Genomic DNA, 26,892 nt, shown 5'->3' with positions numbered 1-26,892 from the left:
GCCTATGAGAATGAAAACAAACCCTTCATGGTTCTTAGGCACATTGCTTCCCTTTGGCTGTTTGGACATTTGCTGTAGTTTACAACTGAAGGCAAACAGTATTTCCCCCTTTTCACATAACTTTCAGTAGCACTGGGCATTTGTACTTAAAGCCATTACTGTAAATTTCTGCAAGGCTCCACAGTGCTCTGCGATCATCAACGAATATAGTTTCAACTCTAAGTGTAGTTTGTGACCGTGCATCCTAAACTTCTCTGAGCATGAGAATCTTGGATCTTGCTAGAACTGCAGACGTGACACAGTAGACCTGGGACCCTACACTTCTAGTGAGCTTCCAGGTGATGCTGATGCAGCTGGTCCCATTAGAGCAGCAAGGCCCTAAGGTATCCTACTATGAAAACTAGCAAGGTGGTATGTGGCTATCCCATATAACAAAAACACATTTATTATCCAGACTACCCAAGACTGAGCTGTTCAAGACCCTGTTTTATAGGGGTGCCTGGGTGGCTCAGTTGGTTAGGCATCCAACTTCGGCTCAGGTCATGGTTCGTAGGTTCGAGCCACACACCAGGTTCTCTGCTGTCAGCGCAGAGCCTGCTTTGGATCCTGTCTCCCTCTCTTTGCCCCTCCCCAGCTCGCTCTGTCTCTCAAAAATAAATAAACATTAAAAAAAAAAAAAAGAACCTGTTTTATATAAAAGATGTGCCAACACACAGAAATACAGTGTTTTTAAGTTCATATGTATGACAAATAAGAGACTTGGCAGGGGCGCCTGGGTGGCGCAGTCGGTTAAGCGTCTGACTTCAGCCAGGTCACGATCTCGCGGTCTGTGAGTTCGAGCCCCGCGTCGGGCTCTGGGCTGATGGCTCAGAGCCTGGAGCCTGTTTCCGATTCTGTGTCTCCCTCTCTCTCTGCCCCTCCCCCGTTCATGCTCTGTCTCTCTCTGTCCCAAAAATAAATAAACGTTGAAAAAAAAAAAAAAAAATTAAAAAAAAAAAAAAAAAAAAAAAGAGACTTGGCAGGAACCCCAAGGGAGCTGTGTCTGTGTCAGTGAAGGGAACCAGCACCAAGGAAGATGTGGGTTATAAGCAAGGCGGCCCAAATAGGAACAGAGTAAAAATGGGAAGTGACAATCAGAATGGCACAAAACAAAATAGATGTGAATAAAAAGAATCAAGAACTAGAAGAGTAGCAATATGCAAATCCCTTACCTACAGAAGTTGACAGTATCTAAAATTAATATTATTTTAAAAAAATACCCACATATACACATCCAAGCTAGCAGAAGGTTAATTCATGAGCACACGTCTTTCATATGGTAACCTAGCAAAATGTCTCAAACCTTGAGAGGTCTAAATATGTAGTAACTACAAGGTCAGGAAGAGCCATGATAGGTCTGAATAAAATGATACCTGGCCTTATTCCTACAGAGGTGGGTGCTGTATACTTACCCATTAATTCAAGAGGAGCCTCTTCAGTTCTAGAGGACATCTTATGTTAGATGCTACAGTGCCCACTAGTATCCACTAACTGTCACATTATTCCCCATATCAAAAAATCATCAAATATATTCTGATTACTCCCACATATCAAAGCCTCCTAGGAAGCAAACAGTTGACATCTACCTTCTCAGTTAGAAACAAACTCATTTTACACCATGCAGCAAAATAAATGCCTGAAATTCAAACATTAACAAGACATTTGCCATGATAAATATTAGCCCTTTATCTCCCAGGCAAGACTTTGTCCATATTATTGTTCTCATTCAACAGCAAACACACACAAGAGTTACAGATGTTACATAAGATACCTCATTCCCAATTGCTTTAATTTTTTCCAATGCATCAAGAAACCACTTTTCAGCTGTTTTCCATCTAAAATAGAGGGGAAAAGGTTGCAGGTTATTCAAAATTAGCAAATATAAACATTTTAAGAAAAAACGAGATAACCTTCTGTAAATAGTTTATTAAAATTCAACTTTAAAGGTGAAATTAATTAATTTTATGGCATTAACATTATAGGAGTTCAAGATTTTAGGATATGGTTAATTATCATTATTCCTGGTAATTACATTCTATAAAGTCAATGTGAACACTGCCTTAGCAAATACTGAACTACTGCTCCTGGCAAAAGTACAGGCTCAGGTTCCTATAAACCTCTGGTCAACCATTCAACATATAACCTGTTTTATATGTGTTTCTGTTGATCGATACCTTATTTAACATACAAACTGATTTACTGACACTGAACTCACAGCCAGCAACACAGCTCATCTAACACAGGGTCATCACAGCCTTCTTGTGTTTACGGTCACTAACAGCACATCAGCACAAGGCTTGGGGATCATTTCAAACAGTGAAATCATCAACAAAAAACACAAAAATGCGAAAAATGTGGCACTGAAAAAAAACCCACAAATTCATTTACAGTATGAGAGCAGAAACAGGAAGGCAGAATGTCACTTCTGACCTTGGCTGGGAACGTGCACGTAAGTATGAAAGTACTCCAGGAGCGGGCCCTGGGCTACAAACCAACAGGCTGTATATTACATCATTTTACAACAGCTCCAAACTTGCTTTTGTAAACACTAGATAATCCAATTCTTAGAATACACACACATGCCATAAAAAACACAGTAGTACTAATTTGTTGTTTTTAAATTTATGTATAATTTAGTGCAAAGCACTACAGACATTTTTCTCTTTAGAGCATGATACTGAATTATTCTACAAATATCCAAGGTTACACTAATGCCTCAAATTACCAGGAATCTGGGCCATTCTAATTAGTTTAATTTTTGGATTAACTTCATTTCTGTTTCACAGCTGTGGGCAATCTCCCTTCAATGTATGACTCCAACTCCTAACCAACAAGGAGATGACTGACTGAGGGTTCTGCAAGGACTCCAGGCACCCTACAGGGTGTGGTTACTGGGCAGTCAGCAATAACTGTCCAGTCTTGGAATGGAGTCTGCAGGAGCCCACCTCCCAGGGGACCAAAACCCCAGTACAGTATTTTTAAAGAATTCCACAATAACACTTTCTATTTTTTTTTTTTTCTAATGTCTGCCTCCTTCTCTTCAAATAATACACATTTAAAAACAAAAATCTATTGAAGAGTCCCTAATCACTTAAACTCTAGTGACTGGTTTTATTTCATTTACAGAAAGAAAACAGGGTTTTGGGCCTTTCAAGACTTACTCGCCATTCTGAAATGCAACCACGCCAACCTCATGCATAACAAAAGGGTCTTCTGGTGCAATGCTTAGCGCTTGGCCAAAGAATCTTTCAGCCAACTTTGAGTTATTGGTCAATCCATATTCTAATCCGATGTAGAGCATTGGCAAATGACACCTAAAAATATTGGAGAATTTCACATATGCAACACCTAAAACTTTATAATTCATTAGAAATTAATTTACCAACTTCAAATCCTGTGTGCAAAATAACTTAAACATAGCCCAAAATAATGTGTTTACTTTTTTTCCTAACACTTCATTTACTAATACGTAATAAATGTCTAATAGGTTTTCAGACCTGTTAGAATTTATCACTTTCAGACCACTTCTAGAATCTATCAGCAAGCTACTTACTTATCTTTATTTTTCATCATTCTACAGTAAAAACAAAAAAAAAACAAAACTCTCCTAAGCAGAAGGGCAGATCTGTGCTTCCTGTTTTCTTCTACGATGCTAATGTCATACCTTTGGCCCTGACTGTCTTCCCCCTCCTCTATTTATCCTTTGTGACATGTTCAAGTGACCCTTCCCTTTAGGAAATGCTTCTGACTTTCTAACCTAAATGGATCTCCCTTGTGTCCATTCCTATTATCTCAATTACTATCAGTTCTATCCCCAAGGGTTTCAAAAGTATGTCATGTATACCCCATTTTCACATCCTCTGAAACAGTTGTAGGTACAGAGCAAGTACTAACCACTTCTTAACTGAATCTCTTGCCAGACCAGTAATTACATTAAAACAAACAGAATAAAATAATATTTTTTTGAAGATGAATCTAAGAAAGTCTATAAATACTAACCAACAGGTTGGTAGGTGCTTTGGTTTTAATCAAGAATCAGCTCAGGTGAAGAGTCTATCACCTACAGATAGGTTCATGAAGGACGCTTTAAAAGGATTTACCTGGAGGAAGTACTTCCAAAATGGCCAAGTAAACGCCTCCAAAACTCGACACCAGAAAAGCAGTATCAACACTGCCTAATTGTCAAAATAAATTTTTCAGAACTTCAGAAGCTAACTAAAGGCTTACAACAATCTGAGGGTTGTTTACTACACAAAGACAGGTGAAACATGCAAATACCCAGGAAACAATTGGCAATCCAGGGGAGTGGGTAGAAAGCAGGCAATAGAAACTGTCCTGACAAACACCAGATGTTGGATGTACTAGACAAACACTTTATTATTATTTTTAGACAAACACTTTAAATAAGCTATTTTAAATATGAAAATAGAGGGGTGCCTGAGTGGCTTAGTTACGCATCTGATTCTTGATTTTGGCTCAGGTCATATATCTCACGGTTTGTGAGATTGGGTCCCACATCGGGCTCTGTGCTGACAGCCAGATCCTGCTTGCGGTGCTCTCTCCCTCTCTCTGCCTCTCTGTCGCTCACGTGTGTGAGTGCACACACACTCTCTTTCTTCTTTCTCAAAATAAACAAACATTTAAAAAACTATATGAAAACATGGGGCGCCTGGGTGGCGCAGTCGGTTAAGCGTCCGACTTCAGCCAGGTCACGATCTCGCGGTCCGTGAGTTCGAGCCCCGCGTCAGGCTCTGGGCTGATGGCTCAGAGCCTGGAGCCTGTTTCCGATTCTGTGTCTCCCTCTCTCTCTGCCCCTCCCCCGTTCATGCTCTGTCTCTCTCTGTCCCAAAAAATAAATAAAAGTTGAAAAAAAAAAAAAAAAACTATATGAAAACAAAAATATAAAATCTCAAGTTGAAACGTAAAATAACGAAAAGGGTTGTTCAGTAGAAGGGTTCAACAGCAGTTTGAAAAGGCAGAAGAATCAGTGAACCTGGAGTTAGGTCAACTGACATTACCTAGTCTAAGGAACATAAAGATAAAAGAATAAGGAAAAATTAACAAAGCTTCAGAGACCTGTGGGATGCTATCAGGCAAACCGAAATATACACGATGAGAACACCAGAAGGCAAAGGGAGACAACAAGTGGCAGAAAGAATATTAGATACTAAAGAATATTTGGGCCCAAAACACCTCAAATTAAAAAAACAAACAAAAAACTCCAAGCAGGATACTCAGAGATCCACACTTAGACATATTATAGTCAGTCAGACTGCTGACTTTAATTTGTAACATTTATTTATTTTTTGAGAGAGAAAGACAGAGCATGAGTGGGGGAGGGGCAGAGAGAGAGAGGGAGATAGAGAATCCAAAGCAGCTCCAGGCTCCGAGCTGTTAGAACAGAGCCCGATGTGGGTCTTGAACTCACGAACCGCAAGATCATAACCTGAGACGAAGTTGGACGCTCAACCGAGTAAGCGCCCCAGGCACTCCCAGACTACTGACTATAAAGCAGTAAGAAACTACAACCAGTGACGTACAAGAGATTCCCAATAAGATTAACACCTGGCTTGTAATCAAATACCTGGACACCAGGAAAGGCAGAGGGAGGACATTCAAGGTGCTGAAAGAAACAGAGCACCAACCAAGAATTTCATACCCAATAAAACTACTCTTGAAAATGAGGGTGAAATTAACATTTTTCAGAGAAACAAAAAACAGAAATATTGTTGCAGACAAGAGACACTGAAGGGGTGTCCCTCACGCTGAAATGAAAGGAGACTATACAGTAACTCAAATCCCACATTTTAAAAAAAGGAATTTAGAAGACTTCAGTCCGACTTCGGCTCAGGTCATGGTCTACCGGTTTGTGGGTTTGAGCCCCATGTCTGGCTCTGTGCTGACAGCTCAGAGCCTGGAGCTGCTTCAGATTCTGTGTCTCCCTCTCTCTCTGCCTCTCCGTGACTCACTCACGCTCTTTCTCTCTCTCAAAAATAAATAAACATTAAAAGAAAAATTTTTTTAATCTTTCAATACTCACTCTAAACGTCAATGGACTCAGTACTCCAATCAAAAGACATAGGAAACAGAATGGATAAGAAAACAAGATCCATCTATATGCTGCTTACAAGAGACCCACTTTAGACGCAAAGACACCTTCAGATTGAAAGTAAGGGGGTGGAGAACCATCTATCATGCTAATTATCAACAAAAGAAAGCCAGAGTAGCCATACTTATATCAGACAATCTAGACTTTAAAATAAAGACTGTAATAAGAGATGCAGAAGGGCATTCTATCATAATTAAGGGGTCTAAACATCAAAAAGACCTAACAACTGTAAACATTTATGCTCCAAATGTGAAACCCCCCAAAATATATAAGTCAATTAATCACAAACATAAACTCATCGACAGTAATACAGTAATAGTAGGGGACTTCAACACCCCACTTACAGCAATGGACAGATCATCTAATCAGAAAATCAACAAGGAAACAATGGCTTTGAATGACACACTGGACCAGATGGACTTAACAGATATATTCAGAACACTTCATCCTAAAGCAGCAGAATATACATTCTTCTCCAGTGCACATGGAACGTTCTCCAGGATAGACCATATACTGGGACACAAATCAGCCTTAAGTAAGTACAAAAAGATTGAGATCATACCGTGCATATTTTCAGACCATAACACTATGAAAGTTGAAATCAACCACAAGAAAAAATTTGGAAAGGTCACAAATACTTGGAGACTGAAGAACATCCTACTAAAGAATGAATGGGCTAACCAAGCAGTTAAAGAGAAAATTAAAAAGTATATGGAAGTCAATGAAAATCATAACACCACAACCCAAAACCTCTGGGACGCAGCAAAGGCAGTCATAAGAGGAAAGCATACAGCAATCCAAGCCTTCCTAAAGAAGGAAGAAAGATCTCAGATACACAACCTAACCTTACGCCTTAAGGAGCTGGAAAAAGAACAGCAAATAAAACCCAAAACCAGCAGAAGACAGGAAATAATAAAGATTAGAGCAGAAATTAATGCTATCGAAACCAAAAAACAGTAGAACAGATCAATGAAACCAGAAGCTTGTTCTTTGAAAGACTTAACAAAATTGATAAACCACTAGCCACTTTGATCCAGAAGAAAAAGGAAAGGACCCAAATAAATAAAATCAAGAATGAAAGAGGAGAGATCACAACCAACAAGCAGAAATAAAAACAATAATAAGAGACTATTAGGAGCAACTATATGCCAATAAAATGGGTAATCTGGAAGAAATGGACAAACTCCTAGAAACATATACACTACCAAAACTGAAAAAGGAAGAAATAGAAAATTTGAACAGACCCACAACCAGTAAAGAAATCGAATTAGTAACCAAAAATCTCTTCCCAAAAACCCAAGAGTCCAGGGCCAGATGGCTTTCCAGGGGAATTCTACCAAACATTTAAGGAAGAGTTAACACCTATTCTCTTGAAGCTGTTCCAAAAAATAGAAATGGAAGGAAAACTTCCAAACTCTTTCTATGAAGCCAGCATTACCTTGATTCCAAAACCAGACGGAGACCTGACTGAAAAGGAGAACTATAGACCAATTTCCCTGACGAACATGGATGCAAAAATCCTCGACAAGATATTAGCCAACCGGATCCAACAATACATTAAAAAAATCATTCACCACGACCAAGTGGGATTTACACCTGGGATGCAGGGCTGGTTCAAAATCCACAAAACAATTAATGTGATTCATCCCATCAATAAAAGAAAGGACAAGAACCATATGATCCTCTCAACAGATGCAGAGAAAGCATTTGACAAAATACAGCATCCTTTCTTGATAAAAACCCTCAAGAAAGTAGGGATAAAAGGATCATACCTCGAGATTATAAAAGCCATATATGAACGACCCAACGCTAATATCATCCTCAATGGGGAAAATCTGAGAGCTTTCCCCCTAAGGTCAGAAACAAGACAGGGATGTCTGCTCTCTCCACTGTTATTCAACATAGTATTAGAAGTCTTAGCCACTGCAATCAGACAACACAAAGAAATAAAAGGCATCTAAATTGGCCAGGAGGAGGTCAAACTTTCACTCTTCGCAGATGACATGATACTCTACATGGAAAACCCAAATGATTCCACCAAAAAACTGCTAGAAATGAACCATGAATTCAGCAAAGTGGCAGGATCTAAAATCAACGCACAGAAATCGGTTGCATTCCTACACACCAACAACGAAGCAACAGAAAGAGAAATCAAGGAATCGATCCCATTTACAATTGTATCAAAAACCATAAAATACCTAGGAATAAATCCAACCAAAGAGGTGAAAAATCTATACACTGAAAACTATAGAAGCTTATGAAAGAAGTTGAAGAAGACACAAAAAAATGGAAAAAGACTCCTCCTGGATAGGAAGAACAAATATTGTTAAAATGTCAATAATCCCCAAAGCAATCTACATGTTCAGTGCAATCCCTATCAAAATAACACCAGCATTCTTCACAGAGCTAGAACAAACAATCCTAACATTTGTATGGAACCAAAAAAGACTCTGAATAGCCAAAGCAATCTTGAAAACCAAAGCAAGGGCATCACAATCCCAGACCTCAAGCTGTATTACAAAGCTGTCATTACGAAGACAGTACAGTACTGACACAAAAACAGACACTCAGATCAATGGAACAGAACAGAGAACCCAGAAATGGACCCACAAACGTATGACCAACTAATCTTTGACAAAGCAGGAGAAAATATCCAATGGAATAAAGACAGTCTCTCGAGCCAGTGGTGCTGGGAAAACTGAACAGCAACATGCAGAAAAATGAGCCTGGACCACTTTCTTACACCAGACACAAAAATAAACTCAAAATGGATGAAAGTCCTAAATGTGAGACAGAAAACCATCAAAATCCTCGAGGAGAAAGCAGGCAAAAACCTCTCTGACCTCAGCCATAGCAACTTCTTACTCAACACGTCTCCAGAGGCAAGGGCAAAGCAAAAATGAATTATTGGGACCTCATCAAAATAAAAAGCTTCTGCACAATGAAGGAAACAATCAGCAAAACTAAAAGGCAACCATCAGACTGGGAGAAGATATTTGCAAACGACGTATCAGATAATGGGTTAGTACCCAAAATCCATAAAGAAGTCATCAAACTCAACACCCAAATAACAAATAATCCAGTAAAGAAACGGGCAGAAGACATGAATAGACACTTCTCCAAAGAAGACATCCAGATGGCCAACCAACACATGAAAAAATGCTCAACATCACTCATCATCAAGGAAATACAAATCAAAACCACACCTGTCAGAATATTCGGCTTACATTAACAACTCAGGCAACAACAGATTTTGGCGAGGATGTGGAGACAGAGGATCTCTTTTGCAGTGCTGGTGGGAATGCAAACTGGTGCTGCCACTCTGGAAAACAGTATGCAGGTTCCTCAAAAAATTAAAAATAGAACTACCCTACGACCCAGCAATTGCACTACTAGGTATTTATCCAAGGGATTCAGGTATGCTGTTTCGAAGGGACACATGCACCCCAATATCTGTAGCAGCACTATCAACAATAGCCAAAGTATGGAAAGAGCTCAAATGTCCATCGATGGATGAATGGATAAAGAAGTGGTTTCCATATACAATGGAGTATTACTCAGCAATCAAAAAGAATGAAATCTTGCCATTTGCAACTACGTGGATGGAACTAGAGGGTATTATGCTAAATGAAATTAGTCAGTCAGAGAAAGACAAATATCATATGACTTCACTCATATGAGACTTTAAGGCACAGAACAGATGAACACAAGGGAAGGGAAACAAAAATAATATAAAAACAGGAAGGGGGACAAAACAGAAGAGACTCTTAAATATGGAGAACAAACAGAGGGTACTGGAGGGGTTGTGGGAGGGGGGATGGGCTAAATGGGTAAGGGGCATTAAGGAATCTACTCCTGAAACCACTGTTGCACTATATGCTAGCTAACTCGGATGTAAATTTAAAAAAAAAATTTTTTTTAAGTAATTTAATAAAAGTTACCACCTAGGTAAACACAAGACAGTATAAATATATTTTGTTTGCAATTCTTCTACCTGATTTAACAGATAACTGAGTAATAGAACAATCATAAATTTGTGTTGGGGGCTTACAATGTGTAACATGTAATCTGTGTGATAAGAGCACAAAGGAGTCAGAAAGAAACAGAACTGCAGGAGAGTAAAATTTTATACAACTGGAATTAAGTTGCAGTGGTAAAGTAAGAAATGTATTTGGTCTTCCCCTTGGTTCTTGGTACGGAGCACCTAAAAACCCTTGCAATTTCCTTAGTGACGGGAGTCTCTTTGGTATTTACAGTGACCCCTTTTGATCACACCTGAGTTTATACTAATGAAGGTGACTCAGGGTAGGGCCCCAAAACAGCCTTGTAAGGGGCTGGTCACCAGGAGGACCAAGTGATAAGAGGGTGGGAACAAAAGTTCCAACTGACTTCCCATGAAGGGAAGGGCCGGAAATTGAGCTCCATAAAAACTTGCGAACAAAGAGACTGAGTATCTGGGCTGGTGAACACAGTGCACTGCCAGGAGAGTGGCTTGCCTGCAGAGGGTGTGGATACCTTCTGTCTGGCTATTCTGGAGTATACCCTTTATAACAAGCCAGAAGAATTAAGTGAAATGCCTTCCTGAGTTCTGTGGGTCATTCTGCAAATCACCAAATCTCAGGAGAGGGTCATGGGAAGCCCCGATTTCTAGCCAGTCAGAAGTGAAAGTGGTCTGGGACTTACCACTGGCGTCTGAAGTGGGGAGCGGCAGTCTTATGGGACTGAGTGCTTAACCTGTGAAGGGTCTGTACTAAATCCGGGTAGTGTCAGAACTGAACTGACCAGTCAGAACTGGACCCAGCTAGTGTCCAGATAATCACAGAATTGGTTGTTGGTGCTGGAAAGCACCCTACAAACTAGATTCTTTTAAGATGTTAACTGTAATCCCCAAGATAACCACTAAAAACCCAAACCAAAACAAAAGGCTCAAAAAATATAGTATAAGGAAAAACCAAGGAATTAAAATGGTATATTACAAAATATCTAACAAAAAAGGCAGTAACAAGGAAGAACAAAAAAGACATAAAAACAGAGCAAATGGTAAACATAAATCCTACTTACCAGTAATTACATAACACAGTAACACATAAAATTCCATCAGAAAGAAATTGGCAGAATGAATAATAAAACAATGATCCAACTACATATTGTCTATAAGAGACCTACTTTAGATTTGAAGACACAAGTTAAAAGTAAAAGGATGGAAAAAGACCATGCCAACAGTAACAAGGGAGAACTGGTGTGATTATACTAGTATCAGACAAAATAGACTTAAGACAAAAGCTGTTACCGGAGACAATGAAAGACCTTCTATAATAGTGAAAGACTCCCTGCACTCAAAACCTAACAATAGAGACCCAAAATACATGTAGCAAAATCTGCCAGAATTGGAGGGAAAAAGACAAAATTCAAAAATAATAGTTGGGAGGTTTCAACAGCTCACCTGCCACAATGGATAAAATAACTAGGCAAAAGATAAACAAGGAAACAGAAGACATGACCAACACTAGAACCCAATCAGACCCAAGGGACTGCAGTACAACAATCACCCCAAAAAAGCAGATTCTCAAGTGCACCTGGAACATTCTCCAATAGACCATGTGAGTTCATAAAACAAGCCTCAATAAATTTGAAAGGACTGAGATACATAAAATATGCTCTCTAACCACAATGGAATTCAATCAGAAATCCTAACAGAAGGAAATTTGGGAAATTCACAAATATGTGAGAATTAAACAACATACTCTTACATAACCAGTGGCTCAAAGAAGAAATCATAAAGGAACACTTAAAGTATTTACACAATTTCAAACATTTATCCAAACACAGGGAAGTTAAGAGAATGCAAAGTTGTTCTGATGGGGAAGAAATGAAAAGAATAATGCTTATCTTGGTGAGTGGATTTGAAAATTTACTTGAATGTAGTTTGTTACATTGGAAAATTTTGTAATTAGTTTTGATTCTTAGGTAGAAACTGACAAACAAATAATAACTATTCTGGGTTTGTGAGCACCGAGAAAAAATAAATAAATAAAATAAATAAAATTAAAAAGCACACTCTAGCCTGTGTTCATAAGAAACAACCCAAGGGGGCACCTGGGTGGCTCAGTTGGTTGGGCATCCGACTTCGGCTCAGGTCACGATCTCACGGTTTGTGAGTTCGAGCCCCGCGTCGGGCTCTGGGCTGACAGCTCAGAGCCTGGAGCCCGCTTCAGATTCTGTGTCTCCCTCCGTACGCCCCTCCGCTGCTTGCACTGTGTCTTTCGCATTGTCTCAAAAATAAATAAACGTTAAAAAAAATAGTAAGAAACAATCCAAGGTAAATTGCGGAGACTTTTTTTTCTGCCAATTGACCAGATTGATAGATTAGAGGTCTTGGTAGACACGGGAGCCAAGTTTTAGCAAAACACTGGGAAAGAAAGATCTCACACATCACGGTGGATAAGCTGGAGAATCATGGACTCTCCATGATTGGTACTGAGGACCATTCAGGTGGGTCAGTACCTGCTGAAACCATTTTAACCTGGAGAACTATTTCTAATAATACGTTGGTATTAGGCCTGAATTATATATCCTCACCCTGACCAAATTCATATATAAAGCCCTACCCCAGTGACTACACTTAGAATGCTTGTAAGAAAATAGAAAAGGTAAATCAAACCTAACGAGATGACGTTCAATGCAGATAAATATATGATCCCACTTCTGAATACTATAAGCAAAGAAATTAAGGCAGCTAACTTTTACTGACTGCTTTCTGCATGTCAGACATTGTTCCAAGTCTTTAACTGGTATTGTCTCAATTATTCCCAGGAATAAGTACTGCAATTCTCCCTATTTTTCAAGAGGGTACCTACTTGGCTGAGACCCCCAGGAGTCTGACTCCAGACCAGCCCCTGGAACTACTGCACTCCTACTACCTCTCCAGAAACAGACACAGCCCACACAAAAGAACACCACGTGGTAGGGCTAGGACAAGTGTTAGGCAAGTCCAAAGAGAGTTGACAGGAGAGATGACTCCCCACCACAAAGTAAGATACTCTTAGGGTGCACTTATATCACTTAATATCAATACTCTTAATATTGATATAAATCTAGAACACTGGAGGGGTACCTGGGTGGCTTAGGTGGTTAAGTGTCTTGACTCTTGATTTAGGCTCAGGTCATGATCTCATAGTCATGAGATGGAACCCCGCATCAACTTCTGCAATGACAGCACAGAGCCTGCTTGGGATTCTCTCTCTGCCTGTCCCTCCCTGGTTCATGCGCACACGCGCATGCTTTCTCTCATAAAAATAAATAAAAAGTAAGTAAATAAAATCAAGAACGCTGTCAAATACAGTCCACAAAACCTACATCAAATACCTTTTGGACATAAATAGGATACAGATAACATATTTGCTCACGAATACTTTCATTCCTGCATGAGAAGGAGGCTCTAACCCTCCTCTCTTCCCTCAGCTTAATTTCCTAGTGCCATTCTGTACTGGTGAAAGTGACCTGCTAGGTCAAAACCACTACACCAGCCTCTTTCCCTCCATGTTCAATCATAAGCTACTAACAAGATACAAATAAGATATTTTTGTTTAGTTCAGCAACCAAATGGCAATGACAGTAATAACAGAATCGTCATTCTGTTAGCAAGAGCAGCCCTTCACGGATTTCACCACGCACTCTGCCGTACCCTTTCATGAGCTGCGCGGCTGTGAAGTAAGCAGCCATGGCCTGGTCATGCTCACTCTCAACTGCAAATGAGTGTCCGTACGCTACCCACGCAGGCCCGTAAGTCTTCTCAAGTGTTGTCGCTTTGCTGAAACAAGAAACGTCATTCTAGTGAGAGATTCATTCTTGTTAATTTTATATAAGCTGATAGCTTCAAGGATATTGGAATTAAATAAATGAGCTCTTAACATTTTAAATACTTACATAACAATTGTTAATCTCATTTGAAATAAAAGAAAGTTTAATAGTACAAGCAAAATTTTAAGACATTTTAAGAGAGGTCCACAACTTTTTAGGTCCAATAGTTGAACCCACTGGCACTCTGTATTTACAAATACAAATACACTCAGAATTTACAAATATTACTTAATCCAAGAGCTTTGTTTCAGTAATTGTGGTAGCAACAACCATTTAATGAGGGCATATTTTACACCAGACTCCATGTGAAATGCTTCATGTGCATCACCTAGTAACTTAAAAGATAAATCGTTATTTGTATTTTAAACATCAGTATACTGAGGCTGGGAAGATTAAGTGACACCCTGTGGACGGCAGCAGGAGAACACCCTGGTCCTGCAGACTGCACCACACAGTCTTAAGACGTCATAAGTAGTCTTCAATCAGCAGACACCCGGTGACCCAGGACACCCAGAATAAAGAGAACACACCACAAAGCAAGGAAAATATAAATGATGAGATGCCCATTTCCCAGCATTTTATTTTCTAAGTTTTCTATCACTCAAATGTTCCTTGATTCACATGGAGTCCATCACTAAATCAGAGAAGCACAGTTCAGAGGAACTATCACATCTGAATCATCTGCCTACTCCAGGAAAAAGCACAAGCAAGTTCTTCTAAAATGCTTAACATTCAACGACCAGAGAACTCCCTGTTTTTCCACGTGCAGGATCCTTATGAGTCATCCTACCAATTTTCCTAACAATCCTGGGATACAAGTATTGTATCATTCCCATTTTTAAAGAAGAGAGGGTCAGAGGTTATTAACTTTCCCAAGGAATTACAGCTAGCAAGTGGTAGGGCTTGTATTAGAATTCAAATCTATGTCCAAAGTTTACACACTTTTTCTTAGACCCACTTTCCAGTTTGTTCACGTGGCTGAAATCACACTTATAAAGTAGCTTGACTGGGCTGCACACAGCAGATCCTTATATAAACCAGTTCACTATGACAAGAATTCTGTTTTATAGTCACATTTAGTGACCCTAATCTCATGTAGTTTCATGTAATTTCACAAGTATTAACAAAAGAAGTCCTAAAGTTAAAAGGTGCCGAGTATCTCTGTAAATGAAAAACAGGACCTTCCAAACGTCTATTATTGTTTCATGTTTTTTCTCACTTATAATTTACACACATCGTAAATTCCTTGAGAATAAGGTCTACACCACTGACTTTTACATCCCCTCATGACATCTTATAAAAAGGTATGTAATTGGGGCACCTGGGTGGCTTAGTCAATTAAGCAGCTGACTCTTGATTTTGGCTCAGGTCATGATTTCACAGTTTGTGAATTTGAGCCGCACATCAGGCTCTGTGCTGACAGGGCAAAGCCTACTTGGAATTCTCTCTTTCACTCTCTCTCTGTCGCTCCCCTGCTCTCATGTGTGCACTCTCTCTCACTCTAAGATAAATAAACATTAAAAAAAAAAAAAAGGTACATAATTGATGCAACTGAACTGAATCTGAAAAAAATTATTCTTTCATACTGCTTTTAAAGTACTTAATTATCGTATTAAAAAGGATGAACAAGAAATCCCTTACTATAGGCTCATTACAGAGGGAGAAAGACAACAGATCCATACCTGAGGTATCTTCTGGCATGTTCATTTTTATGACCAACCATAAGATAATAGCATCCCACTGCAAACCAAGACACCTAAAAAGTTCAAAATTTACTGTGACCAAAGATGCTTGACTTGGAACTGGAAATCTCTAACATACCAGGCCAGAGGGTGGACTACACATTCCATTATGTGTTCTAGCTCAAGTTATTCTAGTTCAAGTTAGAAACTTCTCTGAGACAGGCTGTCTACTAAGGGTCCTAGATGAAAAAAGAACAGATTCTTCCTCAAAGTGCCTTCAATGATGTCCCTGCAGCATTCGATACAAGATGAGGTTCCTTCACACTTGGTACAAACACCAGCCTGAGTCGTGTCCTCCCTGGCTCCACCCAGGTTCTCACCAGCACTATGCAGGCTCGACCTCATTAGCAGACTTCTCCTGCACTGATTCTGCCTCTTTCTAAATTATTTTCATACTGGCCAAGGGCAGAGATTCTTGGGTGAGGCTTAGGCTTTGATCCCTAACTTCTGTCTCTAAGGACACAGTTCCTGAATTAGTTTTAATCTCTGGGTCCCAGTTGTGTTCCAAGGTAGCCTAAGAGACCCAATGACCCAACTACTGCACAATTCAGTAAGTTATGCTGTACGTGCAAGGTGAGGAAGCCACCAAGTAATTATTAGCATCACTTACGAGAGGTGAGAGTATGACTATCATTTTCAACATTTTATTTTTCTGTATATCAAGTATATTAAAATAAGCATATATTATTTCTGTAACCAGAATAAAAGGATTTTTGTTTTAAGCTATTGTTTCAAGATACTTAAAAAAAATACTTTCATGGATTGAAAAGCTAACGCTACTTCTAATTATCATAGCACTAGGAGGTCCTCCTCTAACACCTTAAAATAAACATTATTTGGGGGTGCCTGGTGGCTCAATTGGCTGAATATCCGACTTCGGCTCAGGTTGTGATCTCATGGTTCGTGGGTTCGAGCCCTGTGTCAGGCTCTGTGCTGACAGCTCAGAGCCTGGAGCCTGCTTTGGATTCTGTCTCTTTCTCTCTCTGCCCCTCCCCTGCTTGCACCCTGTCTCACTCTGTCTCTCAAAAATAAATAAATGTAGGGGCGCCTGGGTGGCGCAGTCGGTTAAGCGTCCGACTTCAGCCAGGTCACGATCTCGCGGTCCGTGAGTTCGAGCCCCGCGTCGGGCTCTGGGCTGATGGCTCAGAGCCTGGAGCCTGTTTCCGATTCTGTGTCTCCCTCTCTCTCTGCCCCTCCCCCGTTCATGCTGTGTCTCTCTCTGTCCCAAAAATAAATAAACGTTGAAAAAAAAAATTTAAAAAATAAATAAATAAATGTAAAAAATAAATAAATAAATAAATAAATAAAAATAAACAAATAAATAAATAAACAAACATTATTTGCTTGAACTTAAATATAAGTTACTACCTAAAAGCCAGTTAAGTATTTTTTTAGAGTTCAGGTAAGAAAAAAACACCATAAGAAAAAAAGGTTTACATTTACTTACAGGATTACTAGGATACAGATCCACCAATTTATGAGAAAGGTAGAAAAGTTCTACATTAAAAAAAAGAAAAAAAAGAATTAGATCCAGTCAATTTTAAGATATGACTTTCCTCTAGTTACAACTCTTCACGATCAAACAAATTTATTCTCATAGTAACACTTTCATAGTTTTCTATTTACTTAATAAAATATACAACTACTACAGTTGTTTCATTCACAGCCCCCCACCAACCTCTTACCCTACAAGTGGACACTGAGTGCTTCTGGAGCGACTGGAAAACTGGACGAGTCTCTCATGATAAAGCACGTCATGGTGCTTGAGAAGTAATTTCAAAGCTCTTCGCTTATCTTCATAACTGGTATCACACACTCTGTGCCCTTATTATGGACCATCTTAACTACCCATAACCAATTTGAGTGATCAAACTTTCAAGTTTCAAATCAGCAAGATGATTTCTTCTTGAGTAACGTGTAAGTCCTAACACATCATGATGAAGTTTCCTATGTGCAGATTTGGATCCGTTAGACCAGCACAGCGGGAGTGTCCGCATCTCCAACAAGCTTCTAGGAGATGTGATGCTGCTGGTCCATAGACCACACCCGGAGCAGCAGGGGTTTGGAATTGGAGTGTCAGGCTTTTTAAACTCCTGACACAGCTTAAAAGATTTAAGGGCAAATAACATCCAAACATAACTAAATTGTTTCTGAAATGTTAAAGTATAGGAAACACAAACAAAAACTCTGCCCCTACCCAGTTTCTAAACTATTTTCTATCAGTTTTCTATCAGTTTTCTTAGGATTTTACAAAAAAAAGAAAAACTATCTGCCGATACTCTAAAGCTTATACAACTTAAACCATAAAGTACATTTGACAACAGGAAGCAAGGGAAAACAAACACTGTTCTGTAGGCGTAAGAGAATTGATCCTCAGTCACTCTGATAAGCTTTTCTTACACTAGCTGTTACTTTTGTCAGAGAACTCCATTATGTTGTTAACTGCAATCTCAATTATCCAGGACTTGTGAGACATAATTTCAAGTTACAGAAAATTTTTTTGTCTTAACAATTATTATTTTGATTTAAAAAAAATTACCATTTGCTTTATTCAGCTCCACAAGTGTCCCTATATGTACAGGTAAACAGTTTGCATGGAAAGGATCTTTCTCCATTACTCTGAAAGTCAAAGCAACATTTACCATGCCAGAAGCAATACATAACAGAACATACCTCATTAAAATAGCTATGTCTAAACAGTCATTACATCTTTATGTAAAATACTTTTTTTACTTTTTAACTCCATTACCTTCAGGTTGGCTCAATTAAGGTAATGATTATCTTATAAATGAAAGGGAAAATTCTGGTTTATTTAGAAGGAATAAAAATAAACACTATCACATACATTTATTTTAAATCAACAGAATTACAAAATAAGCAGTCTAATTACTAAGAAGGATTAAAAACAATATGAAATATTAAACAGATCGTATTTGTCAATTAATATTTTTGTGAATTCAAGGATGTTAAGTAATCCCAAAGATCTGTTAAAAATAGCATATGTAATTTAGCTACAAGACAAGTTTGAATCATGAAAACTGGTATGGTGGGGGCGGCAGGGAGATGGCTTAGCTACTTAGTAAGCCTGACTGAGCACCAGCATCTACAGGATTTGACTAGTCCCTACTTTAACAAAGAAGGGATTTTATGAGACTATGTGCCAGAATGGTATTTTCAAATTTGCAAATTATAAAACACTGAGACGAGGGAATTGTCTATTCCCAAGGCAATGGACTAAACTGATAAGTGCCCATAAACCTGTGTCTGTAAATTGCTCTTTTAACATAACAATAACCCTTCTAGTAAACTCTGCAAATTGTAAAGGCAACTTCAATTATCACCAATTAGTTCAAGCTTATTCACAAAGCAGCCCTACATACTTCTTAGGTAAAATGAGAATGGACTCTATGCTCCTACACAGAAATAAGTGGATATACTTACACAGAAGTAAGCTTGTAGCACATTTTAAAATCACAGTTATAATAATGTCTTTCAGCCAAAGACACTACCACATCCAGATTCTCCTGCAAACCATCTACAGACTCGGGGAGGACAGTTTCACTGGGTTTATTATACTGCAACAGAGAAAGGGAAACATGAACCCAATGTGCAGTACAAATCAAACGGCAGACTCGATCTGGCCCAATGGCTCAAGCGTTTACACAGGGCAGGTGTGAACCTCTGGGAGCCCTGACTTTATATCTTATCAGCCCTCCTCTCAATCAGCTGGACTCTCTTCTCAATTTTATCACGGAATTCCAGGGCAGGAAGTATTTTACAAATTAGAAGTTCAGGGGCGCCTGGGTGGTTCAGTTGAGCATCCAACTTCGGTTCAGGTCATGATCTCACAGTTTCTGAGTTCGAGCCCCACGTCAGGCTCTGTGCTGACAGCTCAGAGCCTGGAGCCTGTTTCAGATTCTGTGTCTCCCTCTTTCTTTGCCCCTCCCCCGCTCATGTTCTGTCTCTCTCTCTCTCTCAGAAATAAATTAAATTAAAAAAAAAAAGTTCACTAAGCATAAGAAAAAAATCCTCATTTTCACACAACGTCCCACTTATGTTACAGTTCAATCTTTTAGCATAAGGAATCCCTAGAAAAAATACACGTTTTTGGACGCTTTTTAAGGAATCATATCATCTATTCTTGCAAATGTGCTAATAAAAATTAAGTTTTAAAAATTTAACTTACAAGAATAGATGCCAAATTTAGTAAAATAGTTACATAAAGCAAAACTAATTTTGTGTTTTTACTCACCTTTTTTAATTTGTTCTCAAATAGAAAGCGTAGCAATTCCTGTTCTTCAGTACAGAGCTTGCTAAGAGGTAGTGACTCAAGAAGTTCTTTCTCTTAAAAATGTTAAGAAAAAAGAATGTCCTCACAATATTTATGGGGGAAAAAAGGCATCAATAAAAAATATTCTTCTATAGTTCTTGGTCTAAGTAAATCAAACTCAAGAGAGAGAACAACAAGATCAAAATATACTTGAAAATCTAAGACAGTGGTTCCAGACCCAGGTGATAAGAACCACCTGGAGGGTTGAGCCATGAAGCCTTTTAGGCGATTCTGGTCACCACCAGATGCAAGAACCACCCAGCCAGTTTCCCAGCCTCAGCACTGCTGACACTCTGTGTGGATAATTCTGTCGGTTGGTTGTCCCACACCACCACAGGATGGTTAGCAGGATCTCTGACCTCCACCCACTAGATGCCATTAGCAACCTCCCATCCCGTCCCCAATTTATAAAAATCAAAAGTGTCCCTAGGGCACAAAATCAACCTGAGAACTACTACACTAGATAGACTAAAATGTGCTTGAACCCCACTAACACAACATCCCTATTTTCTCTGTGTTTCTTGCACATATCCACCTCACATTACTGCTGACATACTAGGTCTGTGGTTCTCAGCCTAGCTGCACCTTAGGGTCATCTGAGAGCTTTAAAACATCTGACGCCAGGGCCCCACTGCCAGAGATTCCATTCCACTTGTCTGGAGCTGGGACCTGCACCCTGATGCAGGCTTTGAGGTAAAGCCATGTTGGGCATCTCTGAATCAGATACTGAGATCTTGGTTTACACTACCTCAAGTTACTTCCCAAAAAGATGGCCTCACCACATCACAACCCTAAAGATTCTGACAGCAAAGGGCACTGCACAATCCACCACTGTCCTCTGCAATGTGCTTCAGGTCTGTTTAAACATGCATAGTCTGCTCTTGACTGTATAGGTTTCAGAGAAAAAAAAAATCCAAATGATATTAATTGTGCTAAACATGAAAACAACTGAGTTTCCAAACCTTCTTGAGCTGTCAACATGTGGTGTGATGTTAAAAGATCAAATGCTTCAAAACAGTAGGCATCCAGCTTCAAAGCTTCTTTGTAGCTATAGGTAGCTAGGGCTCGGTTATCCAGAGCATCATAGATTTTCCCTCGTAAAAGACAAATAGAACTCTTTATCTGTTGGAAAAATATGATGAGTCATGTACTAAATCAATATGTCGAAATTTAATTTTTGATCAGAATGATCTATTATCTTAAGGCTGAGACTTCTCTTGAACTCTAAAATAACTTATTCAATCCCAACAAATTAACAGAAACAGGAAAGCGAAGTAAAACTTCTCTATCTTCCCTAGGCTCTCCTCACTTCAACAATCTTTAGAACTACAGCACGTCACTGCTACTTGGTTCCTTATCTGTTCTGTCTCAAAGAGGGTAATGATTTAGATAGCAAGCAGAATACAAATATTAAATTAAACTCAGTTTGACAGGTGGGTCGCAATGAAAGGATCTTAGTAATAAACACTGAAAAACTGGTGGCAATAAGGTACCACGATTAGGGTCATGAACTTGTAGCACTGGACAGACCTGAGTTAAAACCCAGCTCTGATGCTTCCTAGTGACCCTGGACAAGTTTCCTTTCCTCATCTAACTTACAGGGCCCTGTGAGAAGCAGAGGTGCTAGTCTTCTGCAAAGCGAGTACATGTGAGGTGTTCACAGAGTAGCCACCTCACCACTACGACTAACAAGAGGATGTGGGCGGCAATCCAACCTAGATTCTAGACTCTGAACCTCAAGAAACATGCAACTAAACCTACAGATGATCCAGAGACGGGCAGCTGAAACTGGTAAAGGGACAAAGAAGATTCATCATAAAATCCAAACTTAAAAATAAGAGGATGTAACAAGAGAATCTTACACCAATGCAGTATCTTATGACTCGTAAATAATAATAATAATAATAATAATAATAATAATAATAATTTCATAAGATAAATAATGCATTACAAATAAACCATGTATTTCTTAGCAGGTAAATGGTAAGTAGTCCAAAAATAATAATGGTAATACCAGACTCCCTCATAAATACCTTTATTAGCAGAAAAATAAACGTGCTCCTTAGCACATAAATAGTCTCAAGAAGGCTGTTAAAAAAAAAAAAAAAAAAAAAAACAGAAAAAAAGAAAAAATAATAACAGTCGAGATTAGTAATCTGTAAATGTCATTTATTATGTTACATTATATAATCTCTGCCAACAAGGAATTTGCAATTTCAGGCAGATATGAAGTATACAAACTGAAGTAAACAAATTACATAAAGAGTAACACCAAACCACTCCCTGGAAAGAAGCAAACTATGGTTTCCTGGGGTAGGTATTGAAACACAGTAAGAAAGGGAAAGGTTATTCCATCTGTGGGAGTAATTTAAGGCATCAAATATGAGAAGAAAGCTCTCAAGTCAGCCTATTTCAGACTCAAGCATATGAGGACATAGCTATAGCTTCCATCTAATGACTCAGAAATGTCTCGGAGTCTTCTTGTGTTTCAGTGGCAAATTAAGTAAGTTGGCAACTGAACTGTTTTAACATGGTGATACTGAAATAAAAGAAAGTGATTTATGTTTTGCATGTCGTGTGAATAATTCTTACTGATGTTACTGAAGTATGCTTATTGCAGCATTACTTACGGAGGACTGTGACATTTCCCAGTCATTGGAGGGGTCTTTCAAGCCACTTTCATCCTTCAAGTATTTCTCAAATAACCTTTTGTTGATTGGCTCCTCCATGTCAAGAATATCAAGTGCCTGCTGATGCTCTTTCGCAGCATACTGTGTTGTGCAAAAGCCAGAACTACTGTTTATCACCTATCACTTCGAACACTAGACATACAAGCAAATACTGTCAATTTTAAAAGGGTCATAGAATATACCTACTCATTACTTATATTTAAAATGTAGAGCTTAAAATTTCAAATTCTAAGGCAGAGTTTTCTTCATGCATGTCAGATATTGGTAAATAGAGAATCAATATTTTATAGCACACAATACTAAAGATAAGAACACTTCCTCATGAATACTTTACTAATCTGCCAGCTCCACCACCAGATTTCTGTATAACAGCAACATAATTAAACTTTTACCAAGAAAATTAAAACAGATGGCATACTTACATGGCATCTAGCTGCGAGGTAGCGGCATGCTTCATACAGCTAGGAGAGAAAACAATCTGTTAAGGAGGTTACGGCAGGAAGACGCAAACATGGTACTCGTGAGACGTAAACTATATAAACTCTGGAAGAACGGCATAAAAGTACTAGCAGTTAAGAAAACATGTGCAAGGGACAGAGGTGGAGGGGCTGGCCAGCATTCCAGGCACTGAGCAGGGACACTCCTCTATGGGACTGCAAACAGTCAGTTTGCACATGTTACTTGTACTGGTGGTGGTGGTGGGTTCGACACCGACGGAGAGAAACCACAGGGACTCTGGTGCCTATGTAGGCGGTGGGAAATCACTGATTGATACTGTCAGTGCTATAATCAGGTCTGTGTTTCTGTGTTTTAGGAAGACCACTCTTGTGATAGTTTAAAAGACTGCTAAAGGGGCGCCTGGGTGGCGCAGTCGGTTAAGCACCCGACTTCAGCCAGGTCACGATCTCGCGGTCCGTGAGTTCGAGCCCCACGTCGGGCTCTGGGCTGATGGCTCAGAGCCTGGAGCCTGTTTCCGATTCTGTGTCTCCCTCTCTCTCTGCCCCTCCCCCGTTCATGCTCTGTCTCTCTCTGTCCCAAAAATAAATAAAATGTTGAAAAAAAAAAATTAAAAAAAAAAAAAAAGACTGCTAAAAAGAGTCAGGGAAAATGGAAGTGGGAAAGATATTATCAAAGAAAAGAGACAAAGAAGCTAAAACAAAACAGACAAATTAAAGGCCTGACATGTATGAGCAGTAATGAAATGGAAAAGAATATCCATAATTTCAGAGTTACTTAGAAAACAGAATTTTCAAAACTGAGTGATTAGATTGGGGGACAAAAGTGACTGAGATTAGGAATAAGAAAATTTTTCTTTACATTCAATAAGAAAAATTGAATCCTTTTAAATAACTTTGACATTTAATCTAATGATATTTTTTTAATTAATACCTTCCTTTTTTTTTTTAAGTTTATTTATTTTGAGAGAGACAGAGAAAGGGCTCAAGAGGGGTAGAGAGGGAGACAGAGAGTTCCAAGCAGGCTCCATGTTGTCAGTGCAGAGTCCGATGCAGAGCTCGAACTCACAAACCATGGGATCATGACCTGAGCTGAAACCAAGGGTCGGACACTTAAACAACTGACCACCCAGGTGCCCCTCATCTAACAGCATTTTTGAAAAGTTTGGGAAGCTTTAAAGTTCACACAATCACTTACTTTGTCCAGTTTTCGTGACCGAAGTGCATGAGCTGCTCTGTGATATTGCGCTGTCAGGTAAAGACACTGAGCCAACCAATAAATGTCCTGGGGTTCCTCTGGAAGGAAAAAAATCACATAAATGGTCAGAGGCACAAGGAAAGATAGAAAAGTTTTTAAAATATAGAAATCAGAAAAAAAAATTACAAGTTGTCACTTACCATGAGAGAGTGAAGCTACTTTATCTGCCCAAAATAGAGCACTTTGATACTGTTGCTGTATCAAAACATAAAAAGTAACCACCTTGTTATTTCAATAGTTTTAAACAGATATCTAATATCGTTAGAATGCTATATAATAAATCAACATCTTAATACAATTTTTTACATGTAGCAAAGGTCTACCAATCTTATCTCCATTTTACATCTCAGCTAGATGAGTTTTGGTTCAAAGGTACAAAAACATTATTGTAGGCTCTTTGATACATACAGCTCAAGAAGGTAGGATTTTTTTAAACTTATACATTGTAAAAATGTATAAGCAGGTATCTAAGACAGTAGATAATTTAAACAATTATTTTGCAGTTATCTCCTCATTAGCAACGTTCTGTCTTTGTACAGTTCTTGAACACCAGCTAGGTACTCTGTCACCAGTCAATCTGGGAAAAGGAATGCTTATGGAATTGTTACAAATCTGCTCAAGGTAGGTGCCCCCAGGGTGGAAACCGGACCTGTCTCATCTGTCACTACATCCCCAGAACCAAAAGGAAAGTGCTCAGAAGCACCTGTTCAGTTCAACTGACTCACCAACACAGGACCCTAACATACCGCAGGCATCTGGCAGTGTTATGTCACATCCATTAGAAACATTTCATATCAAATATGCTTTTCCCTCCCCTTCCTGGTTTTCAACTTATTTGGAGAGTATAAATTTTATAAAACTAAATGACCTTGGGGCGCCTAGGTGGCCCATGTCCTGATCTCAGGGTTCAGTTGGTGGTTTCAAGCCCCAGGCTGGGCTTTGCACCGACAACACAGGGCCTGCTTGGGATTCTCTGTCTCCCTCTCTCTCTGCCCCTGCCCTGCTAGCGCTCTCAAAAACTAAACGTTAAAAACAAACAAACAAACAAACAAACTACCTGACCTTGTGGATAAAAGTAATGCTGCTGATTCTGGAGACACTTCCTAAACAAACTGCTGCTCATTCATGGGCAGTGCAGGGAATACAGACAGAGTTAACATTTATTTTTTATTAAAAAAATTTTTTTTTTTAATGTTTATTTCCTCCTGAGAAAGACAGAGTGCGAGACGAGGAGGAGCAGAGACCAAGGGAGACACAGAATCCGAAGCAGGCTCCAGGCTCTGAGCTGTCAGCACAGAGCCCTACACGGGACTCGAACTCACAAACCCTGAGATCATGACCTGAGCTGAAGTCCGTGTGGCTCAACCGACTGAGCCATCCAGGCGTCCCAACATGAATTTGTTAAAGTACTGATTTGACACAACAGGTTTGTTTGTATCTTTATTCACTTAAATTCTGCCAAATAAGAATTACAACTAAGCTTCTCGAAACTTTTCCATTAGCTAGCTAAATTCAAAGGCCATCCTGCAACTTTCCTCCTAAAATAACCCTTTAACTTCCACTGAGCAGTAAGTTTGTACTGAGCACCCACTGCGCGCAGCAGTTAGGACGGCTGCAGAGCGGGAGTCAACACGTGTAAAGCTCGCACTGCGCTTTGGTGGCCTGCGCTCCCAGGGCTCCTCATCCTCCCAGATGCAGAGAGGGCTGAGGGGCTGCCTCCCTCCCTTCCGGGGCTTCAGCCCAGGCCCCGCCGGACGAAGCGCCGGCAAGACCCTGACGACAGTTACCCTGCGGGCAAGGGTTCGGGCCCGCTGGCCTCAACGAGCCCCGGGGCCTGCGCTCCCCGGGTTGGGCCGCCCACCTGGTCCAGGTACTGCCGGACACGCTTCCGCAGCCGCTCCAGGTTCATGGCCGCGCGGCCGGAGAATCCGGCAGAGCGTGGTCCACCGCCCCCGCGCGCGCCCTCCTTCCCGCTGCCGGCCGGGCCCGCCCCGAGCCCGCACAGCTGTCGCCAGCTCACTGTCCGGCGCCGCCGGGATCTTCCGCTCCCGCCAGGCCCCGCCCCGGAAGTCCTTCGCAAAGGCGTTCCCTCCGGCTCCAGATACTGGGGGCGCGCTGATGGTTCCGGCGCGCTCCCGTGACCCTTGGGTTGCCGGGGTTTGGGGACCACGGACGCCTTTTCTCCCGACTGGAGGGCTCTGGTAGCACGGCCGGTTGTTGTATCCGGGCGCCGTTCGCTCTTTAGCTCGTTCTGGGGGGCGGGGCGCTCAAGGCCGGCAGCCGGGTGGCAGCGGGGGCGTGAAGGGGGGTGGCCCGCCTCCGGGATCGCCGCGGGGGTCGCCACGCTTCCCAGTCATGTTGTCTTGCGGCCCTAGGGCCCGAAGCCCTAGGTGGAGGAAGCCGTGACCA

At 40.1% G+C, this 26,892-nt stretch overlaps 1 protein-coding gene across 5 annotated transcripts in view; it reads right to left on the bottom strand.

Moving 5' to 3' along the window:
- Positions 1-26,550, bottom strand: part of CDC16 (cell division cycle 16) — a 48,219-nt gene extending 21,669 nt beyond the window's left edge. For 3 of the 5 annotated variants that reach the window (XR_006713736.1, XM_045482840.1, XM_045482830.1), the window contains exons 1-14: positions 26,345-26,543; positions 24,624-24,678; positions 24,424-24,521; positions 23,193-23,231; positions 22,711-22,851; positions 21,043-21,202; positions 20,003-20,094; positions 19,192-19,325; positions 18,290-18,369; positions 17,198-17,247; positions 15,691-15,764; positions 13,833-13,958; positions 3,201-3,353; positions 1,811-1,874 (exon numbers count right to left, since the gene is read on the bottom strand). Coding sequence is in view for 4 of the 5 variants with exons in the window: in XM_045482840.1 (XP_045338796.1) it covers positions 1,811-1,874; positions 3,201-3,353; positions 13,833-13,958; positions 15,691-15,764; positions 17,198-17,247; positions 18,290-18,369; positions 19,192-19,325; positions 20,003-20,094; positions 21,043-21,202; positions 22,711-22,851; positions 23,193-23,231; positions 24,424-24,521; positions 24,624-24,678; positions 26,345-26,392 (1,314 nt within the window). In the remaining variant the exon portion in view is untranslated. Of the gene's footprint in view, positions 1-1,810; positions 1,875-3,200; positions 3,354-13,832; positions 13,959-15,690; positions 15,765-17,197; positions 17,248-18,289; positions 18,370-19,191; positions 19,326-20,002; positions 20,095-21,042; positions 21,203-22,710; positions 22,852-23,192; positions 23,232-24,423; positions 24,522-24,623; positions 24,679-26,344 lie in introns of all 5 variants that reach the window. The other 2 variants (XM_045482820.1, XM_045482850.1) reach the window with 2 other exon arrangements.
- Positions 26,551-26,892: the final 342 nt, after the last annotated feature.

This window comes from Leopardus geoffroyi, chromosome A1, assembly GCF_018350155.1.
Source record: "Leopardus geoffroyi isolate Oge1 chromosome A1, O.geoffroyi_Oge1_pat1.0, whole genome shotgun sequence".
In the NCBI taxonomy this organism is placed as follows: Eukaryota; Metazoa; Chordata; class Mammalia; order Carnivora; family Felidae; genus Leopardus; species Leopardus geoffroyi.
The sequence above is the reverse complement of the archived record's forward strand: the minus strand, read 5'-3'. Positions and strand labels throughout refer to the sequence as shown.